Source organism: Aquarana catesbeiana, linkage group LG05, assembly GCF_042186555.1.
Source record: "Aquarana catesbeiana isolate 2022-GZ linkage group LG05, ASM4218655v1, whole genome shotgun sequence".
NCBI classification, from domain to species: domain Eukaryota; kingdom Metazoa; phylum Chordata; class Amphibia; order Anura; family Ranidae; genus Aquarana; species Aquarana catesbeiana.
The window spans coordinates 288,175,665-288,194,353 of NC_133328.1; the positions used below are offsets into that span (position 1 = coordinate 288,175,665).

Consider the following 18,689-nt stretch of genomic DNA (forward strand, 5'->3'; position numbering starts at 1 on the left):
TGGAACGTTGCGTCAAATGGTTCATGAAATATCATCGTTTTTGCGGTGAAATTGGTCCCATAGGAATGAATGTTCAAAACTAGAGTGGGAACTGACAAAAGCTGACAAGCCCATGATCAGCCAAAAATTTAAAAAAAAAAAAAAAAAAAATCATTTTTTAACCACTTCAATACAGGGCATTTTCACCCCCTTCCTTCCCAGACCAATTTTTAGTTTTCAGCGCTGTTGCATTTTAAACAAAAATTGCGCAGTCGTGTGACGTTGTACCCAAACAAAATTGATGTCCTTTTTTCCCCACAAATAGAGCTTTCTTTTGGTGGTGTTTGATCACCTCCGCGGTTTTTATTTTTTGCGCTATTAACAAAAGAAGAGCAACAATTTTGAAAAAAACACAATATTTTTTACTTTTTGTTATAATAAATATCCCAATTATTTTTTAAAAAAACAATTTTTTTCCTCAGTTTAGGCCGATATGTATTCTTCTACATATTTTTGGTAAAAAAAAAAAAAAAATCACAATAAGCGTATATTGATTGGTTTGCGCAAAAGTTATAGCGTCTACAAAATACAGGATAGATGTATGGCATTTTTAAAAAAAATTTTATTACTAGTAATGGAGGTGATCTGCGATTTTTTTTTTTTTTTTTGTGACTGCGACATTATGGTGGACACTTTTGACACATTTTTGGGACCATTCATATTTATACAGCGATCAGTGCCGGGCACACGCACCAGGTCCCGAGCAAAGTGGCGGGCGTGCACCCTCCCAGGATGAGAGATCCCATCTGCGGCCGTCATATGACAATGGGCGGGTAATGAAGCGGTTAAAAAAATAAATAAATAATTTTTGAGAAAAATTTTCAGCTTTCAGCCAATGAAGGGACTTCTTCAACTTTTTTACTACCATTTATACTTTTTAAAATATTAAGCTTTTTAACAATTTTCACAGTTACTCCAGCCACTCCACCCAGTTACTCTGCCCACTCCAGCTGTAGACTACTGTAGGTGGAGGCAAGAACACTTCACACAATTTCCCCAGAAATTGTAGCTTTTCTAGTTGCTAATAAATTTGCCCTATATCTACACCCCGAGGCGCCTCTCCCCTGTGTCTTTTTCAGAATATCGGAACATGGTTTCTGTTCCCCCTTGATGGCAGCCCTGAGTGTGGGACCCGGTATCACCATCCCTCCCTTTTGGTCCTTGGACTTTTATATATATTGCTAAGACTATGGACTCTTTTTGCAATATTACCACTATTGTGCATAAATTTTATATGCGTTTTAATTCATGTGTTTTAATACTGTGGGATATTTACTGCTCCAGTTCCCTGTGCCCTTACTTGCATACAATTTGTTTCAATGGGCTACCCTACATGTGAAAATGTGGCACCTTTTTCACCTTCGTTCACCACACTTATTGCTTGGCGCTTTTGGTGTGTTAAAGCGGAACTAAAGCTTCCAGCATTCTCCCCTCCAGGGCTGTCTTTAAGGCAGGGCAAAAGGGGCAGCTGCCCTGGGCCCTGTTATTGCTGTGGGGCCCAAAGCAGCTGCCTCATACTTGCCAACTATCCCAGTTTAAATTCCCTTGTCCCTTGAAGTTTTAGTCCCGTGCTGTGTCCCGATATCTCAGTGTGAAGTGCTGGTACTAATACTGCCCTGCTCTGCCCTATTGTTGTGTACAGATGACTCACCTGCAGACCCTGTGTTTACATGTAAATAACCGGCATTCATATGTAAATAGCGGCGGCATTCATAAGTAAATAGCTGCGGCCGGCGGCACTGATGTGTAAATAAAGGTGGCATTCATATGTATATCATGCCCCCCTGCAGTGAGGAGATGATGTGCTGTAACCTCTAGCAACCAATCAGTGAGCAGTATTACTGTACAGTAATCCCTAGCAACCAATTAACAAGCAGAAATCATTTGCTGTAACCTCTAGTAACTAATCAGTGAGCTATAATGTGTGCTGTAACCTCTAGCAAGCAACCAGTCAGTAAGCAGTAATGATATGCTGTAACAGCTGGCAACCAATCGAAATTGCGGCCTGATCTCATACAGTAAACTGATTTTAAGTCTAGCTGCTATTTATTGTATGTCTCAGAGCAGATGGAGAGTGAAATTGCATGGGGGGGGGGGGGGGGGGGGCGAGAAAATTTTTGCCCAGGGTCCAATCAATATTAAAGACGGCCATGCTCCCCTCCACCAATGTACTGATTAGATCCCTTGCCAGCTAAAGTCATCTAACTATGGGTAGCCAGCTATGCTGCTTTCTGCTTCACAGCCTGCTGCCCACCGCATTGCGCTTTATGAATGGTCCCGCAGTCTTCTGGGGCCTGTGATGTATCCCAGAAGACTGCAGGGAGGGAAGGGGAAGAACTGTCAAAACTTGGTACCCAATCTCTCCTCCTAAAATGATATATCAAATATGCCAGAGGGGGGGGGTAGTAGGACTAAAAGCAGAACTTCCCCTCTTTGGTTGAGTTCTGCTTTAGAAGAGAAGTATAGACTCTCAACACTCTGTGAGCAGAGACTGAGGACTATCAGTCTCCGGCTCTCTGCTCTGCCTACAAGCACGCTCACTGGAGCGCTGGGCTGTGGAGGGGGTGGCTCAGGTTCTCAGCAGATGGGGTGGATCCTGGGATCTTTTCAGAGCCTGGACCAGCTCTGCGACATCAGCCAACAGTGGATCATAGGACTGCATTTCAGTGATCTGCAGGAGAAGTACAGCCACAATAGCTTTGGCTATACTTCTCCTTTAAGTTTAGTACCACTTTAACAATGAACGGCACCCAAGCATTATTTGGGTTTTTTTTTTTTTGTTTTTTTGCATGTTTACACTGATATGCAATACAACAGTGTGAATCTGAAACATGCTTTGTGTGTGAATGGGTTACTACCATTGCAGCAGAAAAAAACAGGCCCCCTGTCCTACCAGCCAGGGCTGTGTGGATCTCAGGACTGGATAGTCAGTATACATTCTGCAGCTGGTAAACAGCTGTAAAATATTTCATTACATTACTTAGAGGTTTGTTTAGAGTTCCTATTCAATACTATCCCCCTATTTTCCATGTACAGCACAAAATTGTATCTTAGTAACCAAACATCCGCTATACTTCCTCTGCTTCCCCGTACTATGTAACCCATGTATAAAGTGCAGTGATTGTGACATGCACAGTAATTGATAATTCGAGACATACAGGTATGTTTAGCAGCCCACCATCGGAGTTAACCCCATAAAAAACATGACATGACCTGTCCGGTGTGGGTGACCTTCTCTCCGGCCTGGGACTGCAGAGAGCTGTGATGTCTCCAGCTTTGTGTCTTCACACACCCCAAGCCGCGGGCCGCACAGCCCAGTGTGCCCCCATCCAGTCCCTTCCCCACGACCCCCCTGACATAAACACGACCCAGTGCAATCCAGGAGGCCGCCATGTTTAATGTCACCCCCCGGCTCGCTTCCCTCTGACCCCGGAAGTAGATGGCGACCTACGGCAGCTCTCCTGTAGAATTAACCAATAAGAAGAGAGAAAGGCGCGTCACGTGGCCGCTGTCATACAGCTTAGCCGGGTGCTGTTGTTTTCGGAGGCGGACGGTACATGTGGAGGTTAGTGGTGAATGTCACGGTGTGAGAATAGTCAGTGATGGTGGTAGGCCTGTAAGGTAACTAGACAGCCGGACATTTACTGAATCTAGTTTTCTGGCAGTATACGTGATGTGCTCTCATTATGGGTACCTGGAAAGGGGAAGGTGCACTTAGCATTGATGAGCGATTTATTAGAGAATGATGGGGGTGTATGAGAGGAGGAGGTTGCTATAGACTTCAGGAAGTAGTCCAAGTAGAAACAAAGGCAAAACTTTATTTTGTGTTTTAACTCCTGTCAAGTTTGGTCCTTTTTCTGTCCCATAACCGGAAGTGAGAGGAAATCCCTCCAAAGTGAGGGAATCCCAGGTTGTTACCAGAACTGGTGTCCCCTATTGGAAGATTTCTGCTCTATTCCTGTTTACAATTTGGATTTTTTTTTCACTTTCACTCTCAGTAATAACTGTAAACAAGAAAAATAGTGAGAGAGAATCTCCCTAACTGGGAGTTGGGGAGGAGTTCTTCCGATATTAAAGTGGTTGTAAACCCTTACATCTACTTTTCCCTTCAGGTAAGGCTATAATAAGGTTTACCTGTAGGTACTGGAAATATCTCCTAAACCTGCACAGTTTAGGAGATATTTACCTTATACGCTTGGACTGATGTCATCGGCGCGTGCGCACTGAAGAAAGGGCAAGATCGTGCCATTTCTAAGGGGCCTGTGCCATGATTGTCTGCTCCCGCGCGCACCACGCAGGAGTGACGTCATGTGACAGCCACAGAGCCGGAGTCCGCGTCCCCGGAAGGAAGCGGGGTGAAGATGGATGGGGCCTCCAGCGGTGATAACGAAGGCTTTGTTTGCAGGTAAATTTCACATATTGTGCTAGTATGCAATGCATACTAGCATATTATACCTTTTACTTTGCAGGCCAATCGACAATCCATTCGATTGATATGCCGCATGCAGAGAAGTGGATTTTGATTTATAGTTAAAGCAGATCTCCACACTGTGTTTTTTTTTTTTTTTTTTTTTTTTTCCCAAACCCCTGCATACCTTGTTACAGGTTCTGATCATTTCAAATACTCATTCCTCCCCCTGTCCCCACCCAACCCCAGCAGATCTAGTGGTGTTCTTCAGAATCCTCCTAGAATTCTGCCCCAGCTAGGTCCCTCACCCAAATCTTTTTGAATTATGTCATTTGGGAGGCCTGTAAGCTCTTCTGGGTTCAGTCGCTGAGCCTCGCAATGATGTGCTGCTAGATCTGTGCCTCGTCCTTTCTCAATGAAGCACTACCTGGGGTATCTGACGTGCATATCCCAGGAGGCACATTGGGCATAATGCATGTCATTCGCCTAGGCGAGTAAAGTGCATGGGGGGTAAACTAAAAAAAATACCTTCTAATCTTATGTCATCTCTGTTGCCACCATCTAACCTTCTGATTGATCTATATACAATTGTATTCATGAAAAAGTATCTCTACCAATTGATGCAAAACAATCAATAATTTTCCTTCCTGGCCGATCGACGTAGTTTAGTTTTTCTAAATCAAGCAGAAAATCATGGCTGTTCAGTTATTGGATTAAAAAAAGTGTTTTTGGCCACCTTTTAGATACTCTTTTGCCTGTGACAGTGATTCAGACATATAGTTTTTGGTAAAATAGGACAGTAGGATTTAGACCAAGTTAGTGATGGTGGTGATGTAGCATGCTTGTACCTCATGCACACTGGATGTTTTTGCACTTGCTTCTAGGGGGTTTTTATGGGGGGCTTTTTCCTTCCTCAACTCCCCTGCATGTTAGTCTATGTGTCCATGCTCACATACTTTTAGCAGTGTTCCCAACCACTACCTGCCTGGAGTTTGCATGTTCTCCCTGTGCCTGCGTGGGTTTCCTCCAGGTACTCCGGTTTCCTCCCACACTCCAAAGACATGCTGGTAGGTTAATTGGATCCTGTCTAAATTGTCCCTAGTATGTATGAATGTGAGTTAGGGACCTTAGGTTGTAAGCTCCTTGAGGGTAGGGACTGATGTGAATGTACAATGTGTGTGTCTCGGAGCAGCAGAGTTTGGGGTGAAAAAACACTTGATGCTTTGAAACACGTGTTAAAGTGGATGTAAACCCGATTTTTTTTTTTTTATGTCAAATGTAGAGTATAATATTTCCTATCATTTGAGCCCAGTCTTGCCACAAAGAGTTAATCCAGCTCTGAGCAATCCTCTTTTATTGTTCAGTGAGATAAATCTTGACAAACAGAGAAAAACTTTGTCAAATTCTCCCCCTTGCTGTCAGTGACAGGTGATTTACATATTTAATGCACTAGCCTAAGACATGCATTATTTTTTAATTCCCACCCCCACTCCTTTCTTCAGCAGCTCTGCAAGGATTGGCTGTTCCACACCTCGGTATGATTTGGCATGCTGAAGTCATGTGGTTACTTTCCTGTCTTTTCACTGGATGTTAGAGATCATAGCAGAAGTTCAGTGTAAGAAATACACAGGAGAAAATGCATATTGACAAGGGGAGTGTAGAGGTGGGCGGGGAGTCTACTGACATCACGACTCCACCCACTGAGCTCCAGACAACAGACCCACCCACAGAATATGCAGTTTTTCAGCTCTCATAACAGACAGAGGGGAGACATTTGACAGGTAAAGATACATGCAGGAGGCATGTATATCCTTATAGATAACCCCTATGGCAGTAGTTTAGAAAGGATGACATTGGGTTTAAATCCACTTTAATGCTAGGCACATTTAGCTCTTGAGCATTATTTCATTTCAGTGGCCAGAAGAAATTATTTATTCTGGCCAATGAAATGAATTAATGCCCAAGTGTCTGATGCCTGTAAACACCCCTAAATGCTTGTAAAAGTTTTGACACTTTTACAGGAGTCAGTCGTTTTTTCGGCAAAAACGCTGCTGGCTTCTAAGAGTTTAAAAAAAAAAAAAAAAGTCCTGTGCTTAAGAGGCCTTAACCCTTTGGCTGCCAGGCCCTGCTCCATTTTTACACTCAGGTGGCCAGACCATTTTTGCAATTTTTTCTTTGCTTTTTTATTTTTTACTTATAACTTTCAAAGTTTGTAAAAGACCCCCCAAACCATATATTTTCTGAAAGCACATGACCACTAGAATAAAAAGAAGGTGCTACTGATTTCTAAGGTCCCACAATATTTTCGCAAATGTTTATCAAAACAATATTTTTACTAAAAATCCACTAAAATCATGATCAACAGATAAATACACAGTGCATTTTACAAAATTCCTACTAAATATAAAAGCTTAACCTGTATTAAGTTAATAAATAACAAATATTTGTAATTTTTACATTGCGCCTTTTTGCAATGTAAAAATGTAAATATCCAAATTTCTCTAAAAATCTGAAGGTTTGCATTTTTCACTTTACAGCTTTCAGAATTTGTAAGACTCCCAAAACCATATATTTTCTGAAAGCATATGACCTCTAGAATAAAAAGATGCTACTGATTTTTCTAGACCCCGCGGTATTTGCGCAAATGTTTATCAAACCAATATATTCGTGAACAATACACTAAAACCATTAGTAGCAGATAAAAACACAGATAATTTTACAAAAATCCTGCTAAATCCCTACTAAATATAAAAGCTTAACCTGTATGGAGTTAATAAATAACAAATATCTTGTAAATTTTAAATTGTGCCTTTTTGCAAAATGGTGAAAATTGAATGTACCCAAAAAATTCTCTAAAAATCTGGAGGTTTTCATTTTTCACTTACAGCTTTCAGAATTTGTAAAAGATCCCCCAAACCATACATTTTCTGAAAAGTGCATGGCCAGTAGAATAAAAAGAAGGTGCTACTGTTTTTTAAGGCAGCTTGATATTTGCGCAAATGTTTATCAAATCAATATTTTTGCTAGAAATACACTAAAATCATTAATAGTGTACATAAACACAACATAACAAAATTCTTGCTAACTTGCTACTAAAGCCTCGTTCACATGTGGCATACTAAAGTGTATTCCTATGGGGGGCCATGTTTACCCACACAGGGATGCACAGGTGTTCCATGCATCCCTATACAGGCAGTCCCATTTATGTCAGTTGGGATGCAATGGCTGCCCAGGCATAGCTGCTGTTCCCAAACGGACATCCGTGTGAGTGTGGGTACATGACCTCGAACGCAGACAGTGTGAGCTCAGGGACATGCATGCGGACCTACATGGATGAAAATTCGGGAGCAACAGCTCTGTTTGTGCAGGTGCTACATCCCATAGGACATCAATGGGACTGCCTGCACAGAGATGCAAGGAACACTTGTGCGTCCCCATAAAGGTACGCTGTGTTTGCCCTGTGTCAACAAGGCCTTAAGCCCCCTTCACACAAGCAGACTGATCAGGTGTGCCTGTCCGTTTTTCAGGCGGGCCCAATCAGACCACCTATTCTTTATGGAGAGGCTGATGTAAATGGACATGTGTCCGTTTACACCCGCCTGCATCCGATCCAGTCCAGTCCGCTAAAAACAGACGAATGTGGATTCCATTCCCCATCCATCTAGCAGATCAGATGGAAATGGATAGGTGGTCCGTTTCCATCTGACCGCCCCATAGAGAATAGCGGGCTGTGTCCGTGTCCGCTCTGCATTAGTGTAGCGGATACGCACCTGTCATCCGCCTGCTCAGTGGGGATGAGCAGGTAGATCTGCTTGACAGAGTCCACTCCATGTGAAAGGGGTCTTACCAGGAGTGGCTGGACCATTAGGAGTGCGGGGGCGTTTGTATGATTTTATTTTTTTTTTCAAGCCGCATGATTAGAGCCTAAGGCACTAATTGGCTTGCACCCCGAACCCACTCACGTCTAACAATAACAAAGTAATATTCGCTATTGTCTTCCAGTGTCTCCTCCTGGCCAATCAGGATGGATCGGGTTGGCCGGGAGGAGAAGCTGAGGAAGCTGTGGGGGGCGTCACTGTGGATGGGTGAGTGCGGGGGGACCTGGGGGGGGTCTTACTATGTGTGTGGTTTTTTACTTTTTACATTTTTTACAGTTCTTTGGTGAGATATCAGAGGTCTAAACAGACCCCCATATCTCTTTTTTTGAGACAGAGAAAGGGACTGAAGATAGTCCCTTTCTCTGTAGCACTTTATATAAATGAATGGAATCTGTATAGAGATTCAATTCATTCATAAAACGACAGTCTGATACATTGTAGCACTCGCGGTTACAATGATCAGCTGTCAGTGGATATAGCAGCGATCGCTGCCTATATCCATTGTACAGGGGGTGGGTTGATAAACCTATGTTTACCAAGCCCTAACTTCACCCCCACCCGGTGGGGGTGGAGGGGATAAGAGAGGAGTTTGGGGGGGGGGGGTAGTTCTATGTGAAAGTTTAGCGGCAGGAGGTGGAGAGGCAGGGAACAGGGAGGCGGCGTCGGCGTGGGGCGGTCACATTAGGGGTTAATAACTCTGATCAGCGGGTTGTAATCCACTGATCAGAGTTCTAGAATTGTTCAGCAGAGTCTGTTAAGGAACTTGAATGCTCCAAACATGTAGAGAGGCTCAAGGTGGGTTTAACCTGTGGTCTGTCGGAGAGAAAAACGCCAAAGTATGCACTTTAACAGGGACCACCGAGACAGCGTATAAATAGTTGGTGCAGCATCATCCAGTTTCCAGGTGGGTTTAGCCTGTTAGTTGTACACTGATGTCCACATGCAGACCTCTACAGCAGGGGTCCCCAACCCCTGGCCTGCATACCGGTCCATGGCCTGTTGATGGCCAGGCCGTGCAGTAGTAGGTGAGCGCCAACCGCAGTCCTCCTAGTGTGCGGCTGTGTCACTGAGCCCTAGTGCCTTCTTCCGGGTTTCACGACCCACCACTGATGTTGTTCTATCGGCAGGGCAGGGGGTGGGAGGAGCTGGAGAACAGGAGTCTTTCATATTAACAAGTGGGTGATTACCATTAACATGATGGTTTTGGCAGCTCCCACCCTCCGCCCAGAGCTGCAGATCCTCCCGCCTCCTGCCCTGCTGACAGGTTGACATCAGCTGTGGGGCGAATGGCAGGGAGAATGGTGGAATGTTGCTTCACATCTAGAAAAATGCCACTCTATGAAGTCCCGAGTGCCAGAGAGCCACCTTTGGGAATTGATAGCGCATGCAATAAGCAGTTTTGGGCCCAAAGATGGAGAACTCTGCCATTTGCTAATACCACCTGGTAAGTTTATCAAGGGTTGCAGTATCAACATTAAGGCAACTCCTGAAATACACTTAAGAAAAAGTTTTAGCGTTATTAACCCACAAAAAAAACAATGAAGAACGGCATTCCAACAGCTCATCTGAGACCACTGACTAGCAAGATAGTAAAGCCAAATGTTAGGGGTGTTATAACCTCTATTAGTTATTGGAGTGTGGTTTTCTGTATTCTTTGACCCTCACTTATATATATTTTTTCTGTATATACAAAAGTGAGTACACCCCTCACATTTTTGTAAATGTTTGATGCAGTGTGCGGCGTATGGTCTGAGCACTGACAGGCTGACCACCCCCCACCTCTTCAACCTCTGCAGCAATGTTGGCAGCACTCATACGTCTATTACCCAAAGACAACCTCTGGATATGACGCTGAGCACTCACCTTCTTTGGTCGACCATGGCAAGACTTTTTCTGAGTGGAACCTGTCCTGTTAAACCGATGTATGGTCTTGGCCATTGTGCTGCAGCTCAGTTTCAGGGTCTTGGCAATCTTCTTATAGCCTAGGCCATCTTTATGTAGAGCAACAATTCTTTTTTTCAGATCTTCAGAGAGTTCTTTGCCATGAGGTGCCATGTTGAACTTCCAGTGACCAGTATGAGAGTGTGAGAGCAATAACACCAAATTTAACACACCTGCTCCCCATTCACACAAGACTTTGTAACACTAACGAGCCTCATGACACCGGAGATGGACAATGGCTAATTGGGCCCAATTTGGACATTTTCACTTAGGGGTGTACTCACTTTTGTTGGCAGTGGTTTAGACAATAATGGTTGTGTGAGTTATTTTGAGTACAAAGACAAGTGTGTCTTGCCTACAGTCAAGCATGGTGGTGGGAGTGTCATGGTCTGGGACTGCATGAGTGCTGCTGGCACTGGGGAGCTACAGTTCACTGAGGGAACCATGAATGCTAACATGTACTGTGACATATTGAAGGAGAGCAGGGCAGTGTTCCAACATAACGACCCCAAACACACCTCCAAGATGACCACTGCCTTGCTAAAGAAGCTTAGGGTAAAGGTTATGGACTGGCCAAGCATGTCTCTAGAACTAAACTCTATTGAGCATCTGTGGGGCATCCTCAAACGGAAGGTGGAGGAGCGCAAGGTCTCTAACATCCACCAGCTCCGTGATGTTGTCATGGAGGAGTGGAAGAGGACTCCAGTGGCAACCTGTGACGTTCTGGTGAACTCCATGCCCAAGAGAGTTAAGCCAGTGCTGGAAAATGGTGGCCACACAAAATATTGACACTTTGGGCCCAATTTGGACATTTTCACTTAGGGGTGTACTGACTTTTGTTGCCAGCGGTTTAGAAGTTAATGGTTGTGTGTTGAGTTACTTTGAGGGGACAACAAATTTACACTGTTATACAAGCTACACACTCACTACTTTACATTGTAAAAATGTGAGGGGTGTACTCCCTTTTGTGAGATACTGTATATACAGTATCTCACAAAAGGGAGTACACCCCTCACATCTTTGTAAATATTTTATTATATCTTCATGTGACAACACTGAAGAAATAACACTTTGCTACAATGTAAAGTAGTGAGTGTACAGCTTGTCTAACAGTATAAATTTGCAGTCCCCTCAACACACAACCATTAATGTCTAAACCGCTGGCAACAAAAATCAGTATACCCCTAAGTGAAAATGTCCAAATTGGGCCCAAAGTGTCAATATTTTGTGTTGTTTGTATTTATAATATATTGGTCCATTGGAACTGGTAAAAGGCCTCCCTGAGTGGTGGAAGCACTTTATTCTTAATAGGAAGTGGAAGTGTGGGGACACCTTTTCTCATAAATCACGGCATTCATGAATTCATTTATGGACTTTCTTACACAACCACTTTCTTGTTTCCTAGAACTCTGCACTAAACGTGTAACATAAAAAATTGGAGCTGCTACGATTTTATTCTCTTGGTGTCTGCTTTCAGAAAATATGTGATGTTTTGGGAATTTAATGCAATCTTCAGGGCTAAAATTGTTTTTTAAACGAGTGCAAAATATGTAAAAATGTCCCTGGCAAAGAAAAAGGCTAGTTCCCACATGAATATTTCAACATTCCGCTGTAATTCTGTATGTGATTATTTACATCCACATTTTTCTTAAAATATAGGTTTCTGGAATATTCAAGGAAAAAGAACTAGCTTCCTACATGTAGGATTCTTCCATCTTCCCAATCAACTGCTTCTGTACTTCTTTAGTGATTAGAAGGAAAAGGTCAGTCACAGCCTTAGTTGAGATCACCAAACTGCTTACCATGATACTAATCTGCATTTTCCAATAACAGATCAAGCGCATTTAATCTGCACAAGTAACCCCCAATATACAGCGGATAAAATAAGTATTGACTACGTCACAATTTTCCCTCTTTTGTCTTTCAGGACAGCACACTTGAGAGACCTCGGCTCCTCCCCTCTTAGGAAACACCGCCTCCACCAGACTTTTAAGTCTCCCCTTCCCTTTAGCCCATCAGTTTTGGTGTTTCCTCCAGAAGGGAGACATCGCTAGGAACCTGGGCCATATCAGCTGGTGAGGCTGAGGCCGGTACGATCGTTAGTAAGGGGAGACAGGTCTCTCATTCACAGCAGTTCGGATGGGGAGTCTGGTCTGCTGTGGCATTGCGCTACCTGTCCTCCCTTGGGGAATGCGAAGGCCTGGGAGTTCGTTTTTTCTGCTGCCTGGGGAAGGCGATACGAAGGTGTCCAGATTCCCCTCATCTTGAGAGTCAGCATGGAGCAACGCCGAGTCGGATGACGGGCGACGTCATTTCCGACGGGAAGGGCACTTCCCTTCGACCGCGGCTTCCGGTTCCGGCCGCGGGACGGATAAACGAACGGCGCAAAGGCTGGTGCAGGCTCCATTAAAACGGAAGTGTCAGATGGAGGAGCATTTTGAGGCAGACCACTCCACTGGCCAGAGGGATGTCAGAGACAGATGGTTCCCGTTCTGTGCCTGGTGACGCCAGCACCAGCCACACTAAGGTAAGTGGAACCCTGGGGTGGTGTTCCCTTACCTTATTCCCACTTAGCTCCACAGGATAAACCCTCCTCTTGGTGGTCAAAGGGGAGGAGAGGCACGTCTGGGACCCTGGTGGTGGTTGGTCCTGGGGGGGGTGCACTCCTGGTGTTGGTCACTTGGTTCTTTGTTAAAGACTGTTGCTGATGCCGACGCTTGTTTTGTCATTACAGGACAAACCTGCAGAAAAGACCAAGCCCTTACATGTGTCCAAAAGAAAGTGCCCATCATGTAGAAGTACTTTGGGAGAGTCCTGGGGGAAGGTTTTGTGCAAGAAATGCATTGAAGACTTAGTTAAGGAACACTCTATGGAACAGAGCTCTGACCTGGTAGCTTCTGTTAAAGAGCTTTCCAACACTTTTCAATCTTTCAAAACATTGTTTGAAAATTTTCAGCCTATACAGCCCCCAGCAGGTGCTCTGCCAGCACAGCAAGATGTCGCACCTGGTCCTTCAGGTCCCTCAGTCAGTGAGGAGTTACCGGGGGTTTCCAGAGAGGCCTTAGAGGATGAATCGGAGGGTGCATCCTCACATTCCTCAAGCGAATCTGATGGAGAGAAGGTGGATGGCGAGTCCTCCAGAACCTTCCGATATAAGCTCTCCTTATAGGGGGTGGAGGAGCTCCTGGGAGCAATCCACACCACCCTAGGTATCCAGGAGGAGAAAAAAATCTCTGTCTCTACATGACCGAATGTACGTGGGTCTTGGAGAGCAGAAGAAAAGGGTCTTCCCGGTGCATGAGGTCCTAGTAGATACCGTTAAAAGGAAATGGCGAGACCCAAAAAGGAAACCCTTCTTTTCCAGAGCATTAAAGCGCAGGTTCCCTTTTTCAGAGGATGCAGCTGCTGTATGGAACAAGTCACCTAAACTGGATGCAGCCTTCTCTCAGGTATCCAGAAAGACAGACTTGGCGTTTGAAGATATGGGGGTATTAACAGATCCCATTGACAAACGGATGGATTCTCTACTTAGAAAATCCTGGGATTCCTCTTTAGGCAACCTTAAGCCGGCCATGGCCGTCACAGTGGTGGCACGGAACATGGAGCACTGGCTAACACATATAAAAGCTCATATTGAAGCCGGAACCGCTAAGGAGACGATTCTCTCCTCCTTCCTCCTTCCGCTCTTGAAGGGAATCGCATACATTGCTGACGCCTCGGCGGAGTCGGTCCGCATGTCTGCTAGATCTTCTGCCTTGGCCTACTCAGCCAGGAGAGCCCTTTGGTTAAAGACCTGGCAGGGGGCAACGCTTCAAAAATAAAACTTTGCGGGGTCCCTTTCACTGGGGACTTGCTGTTCAGTCCGGATCTGGAGGCGGTTCTTGATCGAACGGCCGATAAAAAGAAAGTCTTCCCCTTGAAGAAAAAGTTGGGGGAACAGCCTAGAAAGAAGACCCGTTCGCAAAGGAAGTTTAATTTTCCTAGAGCAGAGTCTCAGAAAAGAGTCTGGACCAACAAGGGCAGAGGACGCGGGGGAGCGATTTTTCGCCCTCCTGAACAGCCCCGAAAGCCCCAATGACGGGCTAACCCCAGTGGGAGGAAGACTGGGGGCCTTCATCCCACAGAGGGAGTCAGTTACCTCCAATCGCTTTATTCTGGGGATCGTAAGGAGGGGTTACAGACTAAAATTCTCAAGTCCCCCCCCCACACAGGCGGCTGGTTACGGACTTGCCAAAGTGTGCGGAGAAGGCAGCGGCACTAATAGCCTCACTGGAGGATCTAGAGCGGCAGGATGTGATATCACGTGTCCCATCTGGAGAAATAGACAGGGGTTGCTACTCCCACATCTTTGTGGTTCGGAAGCCTTCAGGGAAATTCAGGCTCATCCTGAACTTAAAGACCCTGAACCTATCAATCTCCTACAAGAAGTTTCGGATGGATTCAATTTTTTCTGTAAAAACACTACTCCCTCCGAATTGCTACATGGCGTCCATAGATCTAAAGGACGCCTATCTGCACATTCCGATTGCAGAGGACAGTCAGAAGTTCCTCAGGCTGGCGGTAAGGTCCGGGGAGGAAGTAGTACATCTTCAGTTCCAGGCCCTCCCCTTTGGGCTCTCCTCTTCGCCCCAAATATTCACCAAAGTTTTGGCAGAAGTTCTGGCGTTTATGCGCCTTCGGGGAATTTCGGTAGTCGCATACCTGGACGACCTGCTCCTTTTTGCTCCCTCCCCAGAGCAGCTGGTCCAGGATCTGCAAGTAGCGAGAGGTATACTGGAACATCTGGGGTGGCTCCTAAACTTGGAGAAATCCAGCCTGGTTCCATCCCAGAGGATTACATTCCTAGGTTACATCTTGGACTCAACCCAACGGAGAGTTTTTCTTCCTGAGGAGAAAATTGCCAAAAAAGACAGAGCCTTGGCAGTTCTGCAAGGCAATCACCAAATTACCATAAGAAGGGACATGTCAGCCTTGGGATTGCTGACAGCTGCCCTCCCAGCAGTAAGGTGGGCAGGAGTGCACTTCCGCCCTTTACAGTGGTTCATTCTAAAAGTTTGGGACCACACTCAGAAGTCCTTGGACTCGGCAGTCGTCATTCCTGTACGAGTGAAGAGGTCCCTGTGGTGGTGGAGAAAGGCAGCAAACCTATCGCAGGGTCTGGAGTGGGTTGCTTATGTTAGGGCTGGGAGATTTTCTTTAAAAAAAAAATCTTCGGTTCTCTTAAAAAAACTCGATTCACGATTTGAATCGAGTTTTTTTTTTTTTTTTTTTTGAAACCGCGCCGGTCCTGAGGCGCTGCGGGCATGAGTTTTTAGGCGAGGCTACGGCCGGATGCCGCAGACTAGGCCGAAGCCGCAGCCTCGCCTAAAAACTCCGTGCCCGAAGCTCTTCAGGCCTGGCGCGGTGTCAGCGCCGGTCCGGAGGCGCTGCGGGCATGAGTTTTTAGGCGAGGCCGCGGCTTCGGCCTAGTCCGTGGCATCCGGCCGTAGTCGCGGACTAGGCCGAAGCCGCGGCCACACCTAAAAACTCATGCCCGCAGCGCCTCGGGACCGGTGCGGTGGGAAAAAAAAAAAAAAATCTAAAAAAATCGATTTGCTTAAATTTTGAATCGATTTGACCTCTCAACTCGCTTCAAGATTTAAATCGATTTTTTTTCCCAGCCCTAGCTTATGTGAACCGACAGGGGGGCACCAGGAGCAGTTCCCTTTGGGGTCTGACGGAGATCATTTTCAGTTGGGCCGAGGTCACGGTACTCTCATTATCGGCGGTCCACCTGAAATGGGAGTTAAACCAGAGAGCAGACTTCCTCAGCCGGAGGAAGTTGAAGGAAGGCGATTGGGTCCTCAATCAGATCATTTACAAGATGATTATCGAAAAGTGGGGGATCCCATGTGTGGACCTTTTCTCTTCAGGGGAAAACACGAAGGCCCCTCTATTTTTCTCCCTGAACCGCTGGGACGGGGCGATAGGGGTGGATGCTCTGTCTCAAAGCAGGCATTTCGCCAAATGCTATGCCTCGCCCCCCCCCCCCCCCCTCCGGTTCTGTTGCCTGCGGTCTTGAGAAAATTCCAGTTAGAGGACACGACCCTGATAGCTCCACACTGGCCCAGGGGGCCATGGTTCTCGGTCCTAAGGAAACTGGCGGTGGAACCACCCTGGATTCTACCAGTCAGGGAGGATCTGCTCTATCAAGGCCCAGTCTGCTGCCCTCAGGTGGAGAGGTGGAATCTGGCTACCTGGCTACTGAAGAGGACTTGCTGAGAAGTAAGGGGTTTTCCGAAGGACTGATAACAACTCTTCTGAATTCTAGAAAAGAGGAGACGCGCAGAATCTATTCGAAGGTCTGGAAGAAATTCAGTTCCTGGTGCACAGAGAGCTCCTTTAATGTTTGCAGTCCAGTAGCAGTGCTAGAGTTCCTACAGAGTGGGGCAGATAAGGGATTGGCACTCAGTACCCTTAAGAGTCAGGTGTCCGCTTTAAGTGTATTCCTTGAACAACAGCTAGCAGTGAATCCCTGGATATCCAGGTTCTTTAGAGCTTTAAGAAGACAGAGACCAGTCAGCTCTCGCCCGGTATGGGACTTATCCCTAGTACTACAGGCCCTTACAGAGGGTCCTTTTGAACCTATTGAGTCTTGCGCAGTGAAGTTTTTAACCCTCAAGACGGTTTTCTTAGTAGCCATCACTACTGCAAGGAGGGTTAGTGAGCTACAAGCCCTCTCTAGGAGGGCACCTTTCTTTCAAGTTTTTCCGGATAGGATTATTTTTAAGACCGATCCGGCCTTTTTTCCAAAGGTGGTCTCGGAATTTCATAGAAGCCAGGAAATTTGTTTATCCACTTTTTGTTCAAATCCTGTAAGGGAACAGGAGCAAGTCTTCCACAAGTTAGATGTCAGAAAATGTGCACTAAGGTACCTGGAGGTTACGGAGCAGTTTAAGAAATCTGACTCCTTTTTTTTTTTTTGTTTCTTTTTCAGGGGCAAGGATGGGTTCCAAAGCCTCTAGACACACTATAGCCAGATGGCTAAGATTGGCTATTGGTCAGGCCTATATAGCAAAGGGGGTGGAAGTCCCGGAAGGTATTAGGGCTCATTCCACTAGGGCTATGGCTACGTCACAGGCAGAGTGGACTGGTGCTACACCCGATCAGATCTGCAGAGCAGCAACATGGTCAAGTTTTAAGACTTTCGTTAAGCACTACAGACTGGACTTATTGTCTGCCCAGGACCAGGCTTTTGGGCGAAAGGTTCTGCAGGCAGTAGTCCCACCCTAGGGTAAGTGCTCGCTTATCCTCTCAAGTGTGCTGTCCTGAAAGACGAAAGAGGGAAAATCAAAGTTACTTACCAGTAACGTTTTTTTCCAGGAGTCTTTCAGGACAGCACCGGTACCCACCCAGATATGGTCTTGCCACTAGGACGTGAGAGCATCAGGAATATAAATGTTGTTATGATGTATTCTTATGTCTCCCTAGACTGTCCGGAGGTTCTCGTGCAAAAACTGACAGGCTAAAGGGAAGGGGCGACTTAAAAGTCTGGTGGAGGCGGTGTTTCCTAAGAGGGGAGGAGCCGAGGTCTCTCGTGTGCTGTCCTGAAAGACTCCTGGAAAAAAACGTTACTGGTAAGTAATTTCGATTTTTCTAGGTATATATTTATAAAGGTGCTATTGACGTGAAATTTTCACCACATGTCGATAACAACCCATGGACTCCATATATGCAAAGAAACCAATACAAATAAGTTCCAAAATTAGGTTATGTGTAATAAAATGGAATGGCACAGGGAAAAAGTATTAAACGCGCTATTTAAAATTTATTTAATACTTTGTACAAAATCCTTTGTTGGTAATGACAGCTTCAAGTCGCCTCCTGTATGGAGAAACTAGTTGCATGCATTGCTCAGGTGTGATTTTGGCCCATTCTTCCACACAAACAGTCTTCAAATCTTGAAGGTTTCGTGGGCCTTTTTTTTAAACTCTGATCTTTAGTTCTTTCCATAGATTTAAAAATAAAAAATGATAAATCAGCGCGAAATGGTACAGATACGTGCTTGAGCTGCTGAACACTAGGGTCAAAAAACAAATCCCTAAAAACAAATAAAATATCAGATAGTGCAGCGCTAGAATCCAGATAAAACATAAAGAAACATAAAATCAGTCCATAACAGAGATCAATATCTTCAAGTGCGAGCGGACACCCGTAAGCAGAGAAGTGATTCAGGCAGCCCTCCACCAAAGGATAAGATGGCCTCTCACCTGAGGGAATGGACCCTTTAATTACAGAGGGTCAGAAATCGCCTTTTTCAAATGTGATCACACAAGGTGCAGCATGTATAGGCATCCGTCAGGGTTCAGGTAACAAACACTCCAATGGGACCATAAGGCTCCGGAACCAAACACTCCAATAGGACCGGAACATGAAACAGAATG

The 18,689-nt window shown here is 45.4% G+C and overlaps 1 protein-coding gene across 1 annotated transcript in view; it reads right to left on the minus strand.

The window, feature by feature from the left end:
• The window catches only part of NDUFS6 (NADH:ubiquinone oxidoreductase subunit S6), a 31,585-nt gene extending 28,091 nt beyond the window's left edge, over positions 1–3,494 (minus strand). Inside the window, exon 1 of the mRNA XM_073630772.1 lies at positions 3,253–3,494. Coding sequence (XP_073486873.1) covers positions 3,253–3,432 — 180 coding nt within the window. The 5' untranslated portion in view covers positions 3,433–3,494. The remainder of the gene's footprint in view (positions 1–3,252) is intronic.
• Between the last annotated feature and the right edge of the window lie 15,195 nt (positions 3,495–18,689).